General features: G+C 45.4%; 1 protein-coding gene and 1 non-coding gene across 3 annotated transcripts in view; one reads left to right on the top strand and one right to left on the bottom strand.

The window, feature by feature from the left end:
* Window positions 1–486: 486 nt before the first annotated feature.
* On the bottom strand, window positions 487–559 carry TRNAK-CUU (transfer RNA lysine (anticodon CUU)). The gene has a single exon. It is a non-coding gene; the product is annotated as a tRNA-Lys (tRNA).
* A 216-nt stretch (window positions 560–775) lies between these two features.
* The window catches only part of NRM (nurim), a 33172-nt gene continuing 19882 nt past the window's right edge, over window positions 776–14065 (top strand). The window contains exon 1 of one of the 2 annotated variants that reach the window (XM_053722056.1): window positions 776–1057. In XM_053722056.1, the coding sequence (XP_053578031.1) occupies window positions 895–1057 (163 nt within the window). In that variant the 5' untranslated portion in view covers window positions 776–894. The remainder of the gene's footprint in view (window positions 1058–14065) is intronic. The other variant, XM_053722055.1, reaches the window with a different exon arrangement.

Raw genomic sequence — 14065 nt, 5'->3', positions numbered from 1 at the left:
TGTTGTATCTGAATATTTGGGTTTCAATTACGTGTTCAGTGTGTCAATTATTATTTTTACTATTTGTATTAATAATAGATGCAGTAACTAATGTATTAAAATAATATTAATTTTAATATAGAAACAATATATAAAAATGAATATGACAAAAGTAAATAAATCAACATTTGTACATAATAAATGTAATGCTATAAGTAAACTGAATAACTATATTTGTTTAAATATATAAAGTAAACCCTAATCACAGTTAACTAAAAGATTCAGAAAATAATCTTATTAATAGAACAGATACATAAACATAATAAAAATGATTAAAAGACGGAATAACTTAAAATAAATATACAAATAAACAAATTTGCTAGAAAATAAATATATATTTATTACAAATATGTAATTTAGATATCAAATATATATTATGTATCATTAAAAAAGTTATATTACATTCTTTAGAATATAAAATGTGCTTGAAAATAGACAAAAATCAATCGCCCAACGTGGGGCTCGAACCCACGACCCTGAGATTAAGAGTCTCATGCTCTACCGACTGAGCTAGCCGGGCGCTTGCAAGTTTGTTTAATTTACAGGATCAAGACTATGTGCTATGTCATTATAATGTTGGTAGATGAAATAAACTATATAGGGTAGATTAGTAATCTCTTCCATGACCTAACACAGAGATCCTGCCAAGACCACCCCTACTGTTAGTGGTTTAACCCATAGAAGGCTTCTCCTGTTTCGGCACTGGATGGCGCAGTCTGCCGTGACAGTCGGAGAATGCGGATCTTGTCCTTTATGTTCGTGACGTCACACAAAGAGAGGCGACTCTCTGGGCGGCCCCTGGCCCCAGAGGGGGCGGGTATCACTTAGTTCCAGCCTTCCGTATTAATATCGAGGATGTCGGCTGGTTCCCAAGACGTTGCTCCGTCGCTTCCAACATGTCTAGCGTTGGCCTCTGTTTCCCTTATGTGTTTCGTGGCCGGGTTTGGGACCGGGGCGGAGTTTGTTCGTTTTTTGTCGTTTGGGACGATCTTTAAGAATTTCAGCGGAGGGCTGGAGGGTGAGAATGGGGGGCGGGATGATAAGGGCCCGGGGAAGTTTAAACCGTGAAGGGGGAAGCTGTGAAATTAGAGGGAGGATTTGAGTTAGTAAAACAGAGACGCATAGGGCTGGGGAGAGATCTGTAAAGAGAAATAGATAAGAAAAAGAAGGGTAATGAGAAGCAATGGCAGGAAGGGATGTAAGGAGAGAAAAGGAGCAAGTTTTAGATGAACCAGGGAGTTGAGAGATAGGAAGAGAAAACAAAGGGATAATAGAGTTCTACAGACAAGAAAATGTACAGCTAGAAAGACCAAGATCAATAGGAACCTATAGATAATAGGAAAATAAATAACTATTTAGAGATAGCAAAATATATGTGTAGGGAGATAATGATGGGTAGGAAGAGGGAGAAGTGTAGGGAGATAAAGATGGGTAGGAAGAGAGAGAAGGGTAGGGAGATAAAGATGGGTAGGAAGAGAGAGAAGTGTAGGGAGATAATGATGGGTAGGAAGAGTGAGAAGTGTAGGGAGATAAAGATGGGTAGGAAGAGAGAGAAGTGCAGGGAGATAGAGATGGGTAGGAAGAGAGAGAAGTGTAGGGAGATAAAGATGGGTAGGAAGAGGGAGAAGTGCAGGGAGATAGAGATGGGTAGGAAGAGGGAGAAGTGTAGGGAGATAATGATGGGTAGGAAGAGTGAGAAGTGTAGGGAGATAATGATGGGTAGGAAGAGGGAGAAGTGTAGGGAGATAAAGATGGGTAGGAAGAGAGAGAAGTGTAGGGAGATAAAGATGGGTAGGAAGAGGGAGAAGTGTAGGGAGATAGAGATGGGTAGGAAGAGGGAGAAGTGTAGGGAGATAGAGATGGGTAGGAAGAGTGAGAAGTGTAGGGAGATAATGATGGGTAGGAAGAGGGAGAAGTGTAGGGAGATAGAGATGGGTAGGGAGAGTGAGAAGTGTAGGGAGATAGAGATGGGTAGGGAGAGTGAGAAGTGTAGGGAGATAGAGATGGGTAGGAAGAGGGAGAAGTGTAGGGAGATAAAGATGGGTAGGAAGAGAGAGAAGTGTAGGGAGATAGAGATGGGTAGGAAGAGAGAGAAGTGTAGGGAGATAAAGATGGGTAGGAAGAGTGAGAAGTGCAGGGAGCTAAAGATGGGTAGGAAGAGAGAGAAGTGTAGGGAGATAAAGATGGGTAGGAAGAGGGAGAAGTGTAGGGAGATAATGATGGGTAGGAAGAGAGAGAGGGGTAGGGAGATAAAGATGGGTAGGAAGAGTGAGAAGTGTAGGGAGATAAAGATGGGTAGGAAGAGAGAGAAGTGTAGGGAGATAAAGATGGGTAGGAAGAGGGAGAAGTGTAGGGAGATAATGATGGGTAGGAAGAGAGAGAGGGGTAGGGAGATAAAGATGGGTAGGAAGAGGGAGAAGTGCAGGGAGATAGAGATGGGTAGGAAGAGTGAGAAGTGTAGGGAGATAAAGATGGGTAGGAAGAGAGAGAAGTGTAGGGAGATAAAGATGGGTAGGAAGAGTGAGAAGTGTAGGGAGATAAAGATGGGTAGGAAGAGGGAGAAGTCTAGGGAGATAGAGATGGGTAGGAAGAGTGAGAAGTGTAGGGAGATAATGATGGGTAGGAAGAGGGAGAAGTGTAGGGAGATAGAGATGGGTAGGGAGAGTGAGAAGTGTAGGGAGATAGAGATGGGTAGGAAGAGGGAGAAGTGTAGGGAGATAGAGATGGGTAGGAAGAGAGAGAGGGGTAGGGAGATAAAGATGGGTAGGAAGAGAGAGAAGTGTAGGGAGATAGAGATGGGTAGGAAGAGTGAGAAGTGTAGGAAGATAGAGATGGGTAGAAAGAGTGAGAAGTGTAGGAAGATAGAGATGGGTAGGAAGAGTGAGAAGTGTAGGAAGATAGAGATGGGTAGAAAGAGTGAGAAGTGTAGGAAGATAGAGATGGGTAGGAAGAGTGAGAAGTGTAGGAAGATAGAGATGGGTAGGAAGAGGGAGAAGTGTAGGGAGATAAAGATGGGTAGGAAGAGAGAGAAGTGTAGGGAGATAGAGATGGGTAGGAAGAGAGAGAAGTGTAGGGAGATAGAGATGGGTAGGAAGAGTGAGAAGTGTAGGGAGATAATGATGGGTAGGAAGAGGGAGAAGTGTAGGGAGATAAAGATGGGTAGGAAGAGAGAGAAGTGTAGGGAGATAGAGATGGGTAGGAAGAGAGAGAAGTGTAGGGAGATAGAGATGGGTAGGAAGAGTGAGAAGTGTAGGGAGATAATGATGGGTAGGAAGAGGGAGAAGTGTAGGGAGATAGAGATGGGTAGGGAGAGTGAGAAGTGTAGGGAGATAGAGATGGGTAGGAAGAGGGAGAAGTGTAGGGAGATAGAGATGGGTAGGAAGAGAGAGAGGGGTAGGGAGATAAAGATGGGTAGGAAGAGAGAGAAGTGTAGGGAGATAGAGATGGGTAGGAAGAGTGAGAAGTGTAGGAAGATAGAGATGGGTAGAAAGAGTGAGAAGTGTAGGAAGATAGAGATGGGTAGGAAGAGTGAGAAGTGTAGGAAGAGTGAGAAGTGTAGGAAGATAGAGATGGGTAGGAAGAGTGAGAAGTGTAGGAAGATAGAGATGGGTAGGAAGAGTGAGAAGTGTAGGGAGATAGAGATGGGTAGGAAGAGAGAGAAGTGTAGGGAGATAAAGATGGGTAGGAAGAGGGAGAAGTGTAGGGAGATAGAGATGGGTAGGAAGAGGGAGAAGTGTAGGGAGATAGAGATGGGTAGGAAGAGTGAGAAGTGTAGGGAGATAATGATGGGTAGGAAGAGGGAGAAGTGTAGGGAGATAGAGATGGGTAGGGAGAGTGAGAAGTGTAGGGAGATAGAGATGGGTAGGGAGAGTGAGAAGTGTAGGGAGATAAAGATGGGTAGGAAGAGGGAGAAGTGTAGGGAGATAGAGATGGGTAGGAAGAGTGAGAAGTGTAGGGAGATAATGATGGGTAGGAAGAGGGAGAAGTGTAGGGAGATAGAGATGGGTAGGGAGAGTGAGAAGTGTAGGGAGATAGAGATGGGTAGGAAGAGTGAGAAGTGTAGGGAGATAAAGATGGGTAGGAAGAGAGAGAAGTGTAGGGAGATAAAGATGGGTAGGAAGAGTGAGAAGTGTAGGGAGATAAAGATGGGTAGGAAGAGGGAGAAGTCTAGGGAGATAGAGATGGGTAGGAAGAGTGAGAAGTGTAGGGAGATAATGATGGGTAGGAAGAGGGAGAAGTGTAGGGAGATAGAGATTGGTAGGGAGAGTGAGAAGTGTAGGGAGATAGAGATGGGTAGGAAGAGGGAGAAGTGTAGGGAGATAGAGATGGGTAGGAAGAGAGAGAGGGGTAGGGAGATAAAGATGGGTAGGAAGAGAGAGAAGTGTAGGGAGATAGAGATGGGTAGGAAGAGTGAGAAGTGTAGGAAGATAGAGATGGGTAGAAAGAGTGAGAAGTGTAGGAAGATAGAGATGGGTAGGAAGACTGAGAAGTGTAGGAAGATAGAGATGGGTAGGAAGAGTGAGAAGTGTAGGAAGATAGAGATGGGTAGGAAGAGGGAGAAGTGTAGGGAGATAAAGATGGGTAGGAAGAGAGAGAAGTGTAGGGAGATAGAGATGGGTAGGAAGAGAGAGAAGTGTAGGGAGATAGAGATGGGTAGGAAGAGTGAGAAGTGTAGGGAGATAATGATGGGTAGGAAGAGGGAGAAGTGTAGGGAGATAAAGATGGGTAGGAAGAGAGAGAAGTGTAGGGAGATAGAGATGGGTAGGAAGAGAGAGAAGTGTAGGGAGATAGAGATGGGTAGGAAGAGGGAGAAGTGTAGGGAGATAGAGATGGGTAGGGAGAGTGAGAAGTGTAGGGAGATAGAGATGGGTAGGAAGAGGGAGAAGTGTAGGGAGATAGAGATGGGTAGGAAGAGAGAGAGGGGTAGGGAGATAAAGATGGGTAGGAAGAGAGAAGTGTAGGGAGATAGAGATGGGTAGGAAGAGTGAGAAGTGTAGGAAGATAGAGATGGGTAGGAAGAGTGAGAAGTGTAGGAAGATAGAGATGGGTAGGAAGAGTGAGAAGTGTAGGGAGATAGAGATGGGTAGGAAGAGAGAGAGGGGTAGGGAGATAAAGATGGGTAGGAAGAGAGAGAGGGGTAGGGAGATAAAGATGGGTAGGAAGAGAGAGAGGGGTAGGGAGATAAAGATTGGTAGGAAGAGAGAGAGGGGTAGGGAGATAAAGATGGGTAGGAAGAGAGAGAGAGGGGTAGGGAGATAAAGATTGGTAGGAAGAGAGAGAGGGGTAGGGAGATAAAGATCGGTAGGAAGAGAGAGAAGTGTAGGGAGATAAAGATGGGTAGGAAGAGAGAGGGGTAGGGGGATGGGTAGGAAGAGTGAGAAGTGTAGGAAGATAAAGATGGGTAGGAAGAGAGAGAGGGGTAGCGAGATGGAGATGGGTAGGAAGAGTGAGAAGTGTAGGGAGATAAAGATGGATAGGAAGAGAGAGAAGTGTAGGGAGATAGAGATGGGTAGGAAGAGAAGTGTAGCGAGATAGAGATGGGTAGGAAGAGAGAGAAGTGTAGGGAGCTAAAGATGGGTAGGAAGAGTGAGAAGTGCAGGGAGCTAAAGATGGGTAGGAAGAGTGAGAAGTGCAGGGAGCTAAAGATGGGTAGGAAGAGAGAGAAGTGTAGGGAGATAAAGATGGGTAGGAAGAGGGAGAAGTGTAGGGAGATAATGATGGGTAGGAAGAGAGAGAGGGGTAGGGAGATAAAGATGGGTAGGAAGAGTGAGAAGTGTAGGGAGATAAAGATGGGTAGGAAGAGAGAGAAGTGTAGCGAGATAGAGATGGGTAGGGAGAGTGAGAAGTGTAGGGAGATAGAGATGGGTAGGAAGAGGGAGAAGTGTAGGGAGATAGAGATGGGTAGGAAGAGAGAGAGGGGTAGGGAGATAAAGATGGGTAGGAAGAGAGAGAAGTGTAGGGAGATAGAGATGGGTAGGAAGAGTGAGAAGTGTAGGAAGATAGAGATGGGTAGAAAGAGTGAGAAGTGTAGGAAGATAGAGATGGGTAGGAAGAGTGAGAAGTGTAGGAAGATAGAGATGGGTAGGAAGAGTGAGAAGTGTAGGAAGATAGAGATGGGTAGGAAGAGGGAGAAGTGTAGGGAGATAAAGATGGGTAGGAAGAGAGAGAAGTGTAGGGAGATAGAGATGGGTAGGAAGAGAGAGAAGTGTAGGGAGATAGAGATGGGTAGGAAGAGTGAGAAGTGTAGGGAGATAATGATGGGTAGGAAGAGGGAGAAGTGTAGGGAGATAAAGATGGGTAGGAAGAGAGAGAAGTGTAGGGAGATAGAGATGGGTAGGAAGAGAGAGAAGTGTAGGGAGATAGAGATGGGTAGGAAGAGTGAGAAGTGTAGGGAGATAATGATGGGTAGGAAGAGGGAGAAGTGTAGGGAGATAGAGATGGGTAGGGAGAGTGAGAAGTGTAGGGAGATAGAGATGGGTAGGAAGAGGGAGAAGTGTAGGGAGATAGAGATGGGTAGGAAGAGAGAGAGGGGTAGGGAGATAAAGATGGGTAGGAAGAGAGAGAAGTGTAGGGAGATAGAGATGGGTAGGAAGAGTGAGAAGTGTAGGAAGATAGAGATGGGTAGAAAGAGTGAGAAGTGTAGGAAGATAGAGATGGGTAGGAAGAGTGAGAAGTGTAGGAAGATAGAGATGGGTAGGAAGAGTGAGAAGTGTAGGAAGATAGAGATGGGTAGGAAGAGTGAGAAGTGTAGGGAGATAGAGATGGGTAGGAAGAGAGAGAAGTGTAGGGAGATAAAGATGGGTAGGAAGAGGGAGAAGTGTAGGGAGATAGAGATGGGTAGGAAGAGGGAGAAGTGTAGGGAGATAGAGATGGGTAGGAAGAGTGAGAAGTGTAGGGAGATAATGATGGGTAGGAAGAGGGAGAAGTGTAGGGAGATAGAGATGGGTAGGGAGAGTGAGAAGTGTAGGAAGATAGAGATGGGTAGAAAGAGTGAGAAGTGTAGGAAGATAGAGATGGGTAGGAAGAGTGAGAAGTGTAGGAAGATAGAGATGGGTAGGAAGAGTGAGAAGTGTAGGAAGATAGAGATGGGTAGGAAGAGTGAGAAGTGTAGGGAGATAGAGATGGGTAGGAAGAGAGAGAAGTGTAGGGAGATAAAGATGGGTAGGAAGAGGGAGAAGTGTAGGGAGATAGAGATGGGTAGGAAGAGGGAGAAGTGTAGGGAGATAGAGATGGGTAGGAAGAGTGAGAAGTGTAGGGAGATAATGATGGGTAGGAAGAGGGAGAAGTGTAGGGAGATAGAGATGGGTAGGGAGAGTGAGAAGTGTAGGGAGATAGAGATGGGTAGGGAGAGTGAGAAGTGTAGGGAGATAAAGATGGGTAGGAAGAGGGAGAAGTGTAGGGAGATAGAGATGGGTAGGAAGAGTGAGAAGTGTAGGGAGATAATGATGGGTAGGAAGAGGGAGAAGTGTAGGGAGATAGAGATGGGTAGGGAGAGTGAGAAGTGTAGGGAGATAGAGATGGGTAGGAAGAGTGAGAAGTGTAGGGAGATAAAGATGGGTAGGAAGAGAGAGAAGTGTAGGGAGATAAAGATGGGTAGGAAGAGTGAGAAGTGTAGGGAGATAAAGATGGGTAGGAAGAGGGAGAAGTCTAGGGAGATAGAGATGGGTAGGAAGAGTGAGAAGTGTAGGGAGATAATGATGGGTAGGAAGAGGGAGAAGTGTAGGGAGATAGAGATGGGTAGGGAGAGTGAGAAGTGTAGGGAGATAGAGATGGGTAGGAAGAGGGAGAAGTGTAGGGAGATAGAGATGGGTAGGAAGAGAGAGAGGGGTAGGGAGATAAAGATGGGTAGGAAGAGAGAGAAGTGTAGGGAGATAGAGATGGGTAGGAAGAGTGAGAAGTGTAGGAAGATAGAGATGGGTAGGAAGAGGGAGAAGTGTAGGGAGATAAAGATGGGTAGGAAGAGAGAGAAGTGTAGGGAGATAGAGATGGGTAGGAAGAGAGAGAAGTGTAGGGAGATAGAGATGGGTAGGAAGAGTGAGAAGTGTAGGGAGATAATGATGGGTAGGAAGAGGGAGAAGTGTAGGGAGATAAAGATGGGTAGGAAGAGAGAGAAGTGTAGGGAGATAGAGATGGGTAGGAAGAGGGAGAAGTGTAGGGAGATAGAGATGGGTAGGGAGAGTGAGAAGTGTAGGGAGATAGAGATGGGTAGGAAGAGGGAGAAGTGTAGGGAGATAGAGATGGGTAGGAAGAGAGAGAGGGGTAGGGAGATAAAGATGGGTAGGAAGAGAGAAGTGTAGGGAGATAGAGATGGGTAGGAAGAGTGAGAAGTGTAGGAAGATAGAGATGGGTAGGAAGAGTGAGAAGTGTAGGAAGATAGAGATGGGTAGGAAGAGTGAGAAGTGTAGGGAGATAGAGATGGGTAGGAAGAGAGAGAGGGGTAGGGAGATAAAGATGGGTAGGAAGAGAGAGAGGGGTAGGGAGATAAAGATGGGTAGGAAGAGAGAGAGGGGTAGGGAGATAAAGATGGGTAGGAAGAGAGAGAGGGGTAGGGAGATAAAGATTGGTAGGAAGAGAGAGAGGGGTAGGGAGATAAAGATGGGTAGGAAGAGAGAGAGAGGGGTAGGGAGATAAAGATTGGTAGGAAGAGAGAGAGGGGTAGGGAGATAAAGATCGGTAGGAAGAGAGAGAAGTGTAGGGAGATAAAGATGGGTAGGAAGAGAGAGGGGTAGGGGGATGGGTAGGAAGAGTGAGAAGTGTAGGAAGATAAAGATGGGTAGGAAGAGAGAGAGGGGTAGCGAGATGGAGATGGGTAGGAAGAGTGAGAAGTGTAGGGAGATAAAGATGGATAGGAAGAGAGAGAAGTGTAGGGAGATAGAGATGGGTAGGAAGAGAAGTGTAGCGAGATAGAGATGGGTAGGAAGAGAGAGAAGTGTAGGGAGCTAAAGATGGGTAGGAAGAGTGAGAAGTGCAGGGAGCTAAAGATGGGTAGGAAGAGTGAGAAGTGCAGGGAGCTAAAGATGGGTAGGAAGAGAGAGAAGTGTAGGGAGATAAAGATGGGTAGGAAGAGGGAGAAGTGTAGGGAGATAATGATGGGTAGGAAGAGAGAGAGGGGTAGGGAGATAAAGATGGGTAGGAAGAGTGAGAAGTGTAGGGAGATAAAGATGGGTAGGAAGAGAGAGAAGTGTAGCGAGATAGAGATGTGTAGGGAGATAGAGATGGGTAGGAAGAGGGAGAAGTGTAGGGAGATAGAGATGGGTAGGAAGAGAGAGAGGGGTAGGGAGATAAAGATGGGTAGGAAGAGAGAGAAGTGTAGGGAGATAGAGATGGGTAGGAAGAGTGAGAAGTGTAGGAAGATAGAGATGGGTAGAAAGAGTGAGAAGTGTAGGAAGATAGAGATGGGTAGGAAGAGTGAGAAGTGTAGGAAGATAGAGATGGGTAGGAAGAGTGAGAAGTGTAGGAAGATAGAGATGGGTAGGAAGAGGGAGAAGTGTAGGGAGATAAAGATGGGTAGGAAGAGAGAGAAGTGTAGGGAGATAGAGATGGGTAGGAAGAGAGAGAAGTGTAGGGAGATAGAGATGGGTAGGAAGAGTGAGAAGTGTAGGGAGATAATGATGGGTAGGAAGAGGGAGAAGTGTAGGGAGATAAAGATGGGTAGGAAGAGAGAGAAGTGTAGGGAGATAGAGATGGGTAGGAAGAGAGAGAAGTGTAGGGAGATAGAGATGGGTAGGAAGAGTGAGAAGTGTAGGGAGATAATGATGGGTAGGAAGAGGGAGAAGTGTAGGGAGATAGAGATGGGTAGGGAGAGTGAGAAGTGTAGGGAGATAGAGATGGGTAGGAAGAGGGAGAAGTGTAGGGAGATAGAGATGGGTAGGAAGAGAGAGAGGGGTAGGGAGATAAAGATGGGTAGGAAGAGAGAGAAGTGTAGGGAGATAGAGATGGGTAGGAAGAGTGAGAAGTGTAGGAAGATAGAGATGGGTAGAAAGAGTGAGAAGTGTAGGAAGATAGAGATGGGTAGGAAGAGTGAGAAGTGTAGGAAGATAGAGATGGGTAGGAAGAGTGAGAAGTGTAGGAAGATAGAGATGGGTAGGAAGAGTGAGAAGTGTAGGGAGATAGAGATGGGTAGGAAGAGAGAGAAGTGTAGGGAGATAAAGATGGGTAGGAAGAGGGAGAAGTGTAGGGAGATAGAGATGGGTAGGAAGAGGGAGAAGTGTAGGGAGATAGAGATGGGTAGGAAGAGTGAGAAGTGTAGGGAGATAATGATGGGTAGGAAGAGGGAGAAGTGTAGGGAGATAGAGATGGGTAGGGAGAGTGAGAAGTGTAGGAAGATAGAGATGGGTAGAAAGAGTGAGAAGTGTAGGAAGATAGAGATGGGTAGGAAGAGTGAGAAGTGTAGGAAGATAGAGATGGGTAGGAAGAGTGAGAAGTGTAGGAAGATAGAGATGGGTAGGAAGAGTGAGAAGTGTAGGGAGATAGAGATGGGTAGGAAGAGAGAGAAGTGTAGGGAGATAAAGATGGGTAGGAAGAGGGAGAAGTGTAGGGAGATAGAGATGGGTAGGAAGAGGGAGAAGTGTAGGGAGATAGAGATGGGTAGGAAGAGTGAGAAGTGTAGGGAGATAATGATGGGTAGGAAGAGGGAGAAGTGTAGGGAGATAGAGATGGGTAGGGAGAGTGAGAAGTGTAGGGAGATAGAGATGGGTAGGGAGAGTGAGAAGTGTAGGGAGATAAAGATGGGTAGGAAGAGGGAGAAGTGTAGGGAGATAGAGATGGGTAGGAAGAGTGAGAAGTGTAGGGAGATAATGATGGGTAGGAAGAGGGAGAAGTGTAGGGAGATAGAGATGGGTAGGGAGAGTGAGAAGTGTAGGGAGATAGAGATGGGTAGGAAGAGTGAGAAGTGTAGGGAGATAAAGATGGGTAGGAAGAGAGAGAAGTGTAGGGAGATAAAGATGGGTAGGAAGAGTGAGAAGTGTAGGGAGATAAAGATGGGTAGGAAGAGGGAGAAGTCTAGGGAGATAGAGATGGGTAGGAAGAGTGAGAAGTGTAGGGAGATAATGATGGGTAGGAAGAGGGAGAAGTGTAGGGAGATAGAGATGGGTAGGGAGAGTGAGAAGTGTAGGGAGATAGAGATGGGTAGGAAGAGGGAGAAGTGTAGGGAGATAGAGATGGGTAGGAAGAGAGAGAGGGGTAGGGAGATAAAGATGGGTAGGAAGAGAGAGAAGTGTAGGGAGATAGAGATGGGTAGGAAGAGTGAGAAGTGTAGGAAGATAGAGATGGGTAGAAAGAGTGAGAAGTGTAGGAAGATAGAGATGGGTAGGAAGAGTGAGAAGTGTAGGAAGATAGAGATGGGTAGGAAGAGTGAGAAGTGTAGGAAGATAGAGATGGGTAGGAAGAGGGAGAAGTGTAGGGAGATAAAGATGGGTAGGAAGAGAGAGAAGTGTAGGGAGATAGAGATGGGTAGGAAGAGAGAGAAGTGTAGGGAGATAGAGATGGGTAGGAAGAGTGAGAAGTGTAGGGAGATAATGATGGGTAGGAAGAGGGAGAAGTGTAGGGAGATAAAGATGGGTAGGAAGAGAGAGAAGTGTAGGGAGATAGAGATGGGTAGGAAGAGAGAGAAGTGTAGGGAGATAGAGATGGGTAGGAAGAGTGAGAAGTGTAGGGAGATAATGATGGGTAGGAAGAGGGAGAAGTGTAGGGAGATAGAGATGGGTAGGGAGAGTGAGAAGTGTAGGGAGATAGAGATGGGTAGGAAGAGGGAGAAGTGTAGGGAGATAGAGATGGGTAGGAAGAGAGAGAGGGGTAGGGAGATAAAGATGGGTAGGAAGAGAGAGAAGTGTAGGAAGATAGAGATGGGTAGGAAGAGTGAGAAGTGTAGGAAGATAGAGATGGGTAGGAAGAGTGAGAAGTGTAGGAAGATAGAGATGGGTAGGAAGAGTGAGAAGTGTAGGGAGATAGAGATGGGTAGGAAGAGAGAGAGGGGTAGGGAGATAAAGATGGGTAGGAAGAGAGAGAGGGGTAGGGAGATAAAGATGGGTAGGAAGAGAGAGAGGGGTAGGGAGATAAAGATTGGTAGGAAGAGAGAGAGGGGTAGGGAGATAAAGATGGGTAGGAAGAGAGAGAGAGGGGTAGGGAGATAAAGATTGGTAGGAAGAGAGAGAGGGGTAGGGAGATAAAGATGGGTAGGAAGAGAGAGAAGTGTAGGGAGATAAAGATGGGTAGGAAGAGAGAGGGGTAGGGGGATGGGTAGGAAGAGTGAGAAGTGTAGGAAGATAAAGATGGGTAGGAAGAGAGAGAGGGGTAGGGAGATGGAGATGGGTAGGAAGAGTGAGAAGTGTAGGGAGATAAAGATGGATAGGAAGAGAGAGAAGTGTAGGGAGATAGAGATGGGTAGGAAGAGAAGTGTAGCGAGATAGAGATGGGTAGGAAGAGAGAGAAGTGTAGGGAGCTAAAGATGGGTAGGAAGAGTGAGAAGTGCAGGGAGCTAAAGATGGGTAGGAAGAGTGAGAAGTGCAGGGAGCTAAAGATGGGTAGGAAGAGAGAGAAGTGTAGGGAGATAAAGATGGGTAGGAAGAGGGAGAAGTGTAGGGAGATAATGATGGGTAGGAAGAGAGAGAGGGGTAGGGAGATAAAGATGGGTAGGAAGAGTGAGAAGTGTAGGGAGATAAAGATGGGTAGGAAGAGAGAGAAGTGTAGGGAGATAAAGATGGGTAGGAAGAGGGAGAAGTGTAGGGAGATAATGATGGGTAGGAAGAGAGAGAGGGGTAGGGAGATAAAGATGGGTAGGAAGAGGGAGAAGTGCAGGGAGATAGAGATGGGTAGGAAGAGAGAGAAGTGTAGGGAGATAAAGATGGGTAGGAAGAGGGAGAAGTGTAGGGAGATAATGATGGGTAGGAAGAGGGAGAAGTGCAGGGAGATAGAGATGGGTAGGAAGAGTGAGAAGTGTAGGGAGATAAAGATGGGTAGGAAGAGGGAGAAGTCTAGGGAGATAATGTGGGTAGGAAGAGGGAGAAGTGTAGAGAGATTATGATGGGTAGGAAGAGGGAGAAGTGTAGGGAGATAAAGATGGGTAGGAAGAGAGAGAAGTGTAGGGAGATAAAGATGGGTAGAAAGAGGGAGAAGTGTAGGGAGATAGAGATGGGTAGGAAAAGAGAGAAGTGGAGGGAAAGAATAAAGAATATGAAGAAAATCTAAACATACAGAAGGAACAAGACAGCGCTAGATAATAAAGGCTATAGAGCAGCGCTGTGGCGCCTGTTGTCTCTACAAATTAATGAAGATAATATACAGGAGCCAAAGATACATGTGAAAAAACAAGATGACTGTAAGAGTAATAGGAGCAGACGTGTAAAATAGATGCAACAAGTATCATAAAAATGTTTTGGAAGAGATAGAGAACTTTATAGGGAGACTGTTAACTGTATAGGGCGATATACAAAGATAAAGAGACAATAAACAGAGAGAATTCAAGTCAAACATGAGAAATTAAAATGACATTAAATAAGGGATAGAAAAGTCAAAAATGAAATGTGCATAGGTGGATTTCAATATAAAATAGAAGCATGTTTGCAATATACTTTCATCAGCAAAAATTCTTCTGGTAAAAGTCATTACAGTTTTTCTGTGGCATACGCACGTATCCTTGGAGGGCCCGTGCACCAGTACACAAACACTGCACCTTCTCAGAGAGTCCGCAGTAGCTTGTATGATACACCACACATCTCTGAGCATGGATAGTGTTTGAATACTGGTGCATGGACCCTCATAGCATATGTGCATGTGCTGATGAAAAACTAATAACTTTTATTTGAAGTATTTTTTTCTAATAGACGTATATTGCACAAATGCTTGCACACATGAACATTTCAATTCGTACCTTTCTATCCCTTTAAAGGGACCATAAAGTAAAAATTAAACTTTCATTATTCATACAAGGTATGCAGTTTTCGATGACTTTCCAATTTACTTCCATGAGCCCATAAGTTATCAGTCTTTTAAGGGCCATAATAGCTGAAAAGTAACATGCTCTAATTTG

Source organism: Bombina bombina, chromosome 7 (assembly GCF_027579735.1).
Source record: "Bombina bombina isolate aBomBom1 chromosome 7, aBomBom1.pri, whole genome shotgun sequence".
NCBI classification, from domain to species: domain Eukaryota; kingdom Metazoa; phylum Chordata; class Amphibia; order Anura; family Bombinatoridae; genus Bombina; species Bombina bombina.
The sequence above is the reverse complement of the archived record's forward strand: the minus strand, read 5'-3'. Positions and strand labels throughout refer to the sequence as shown.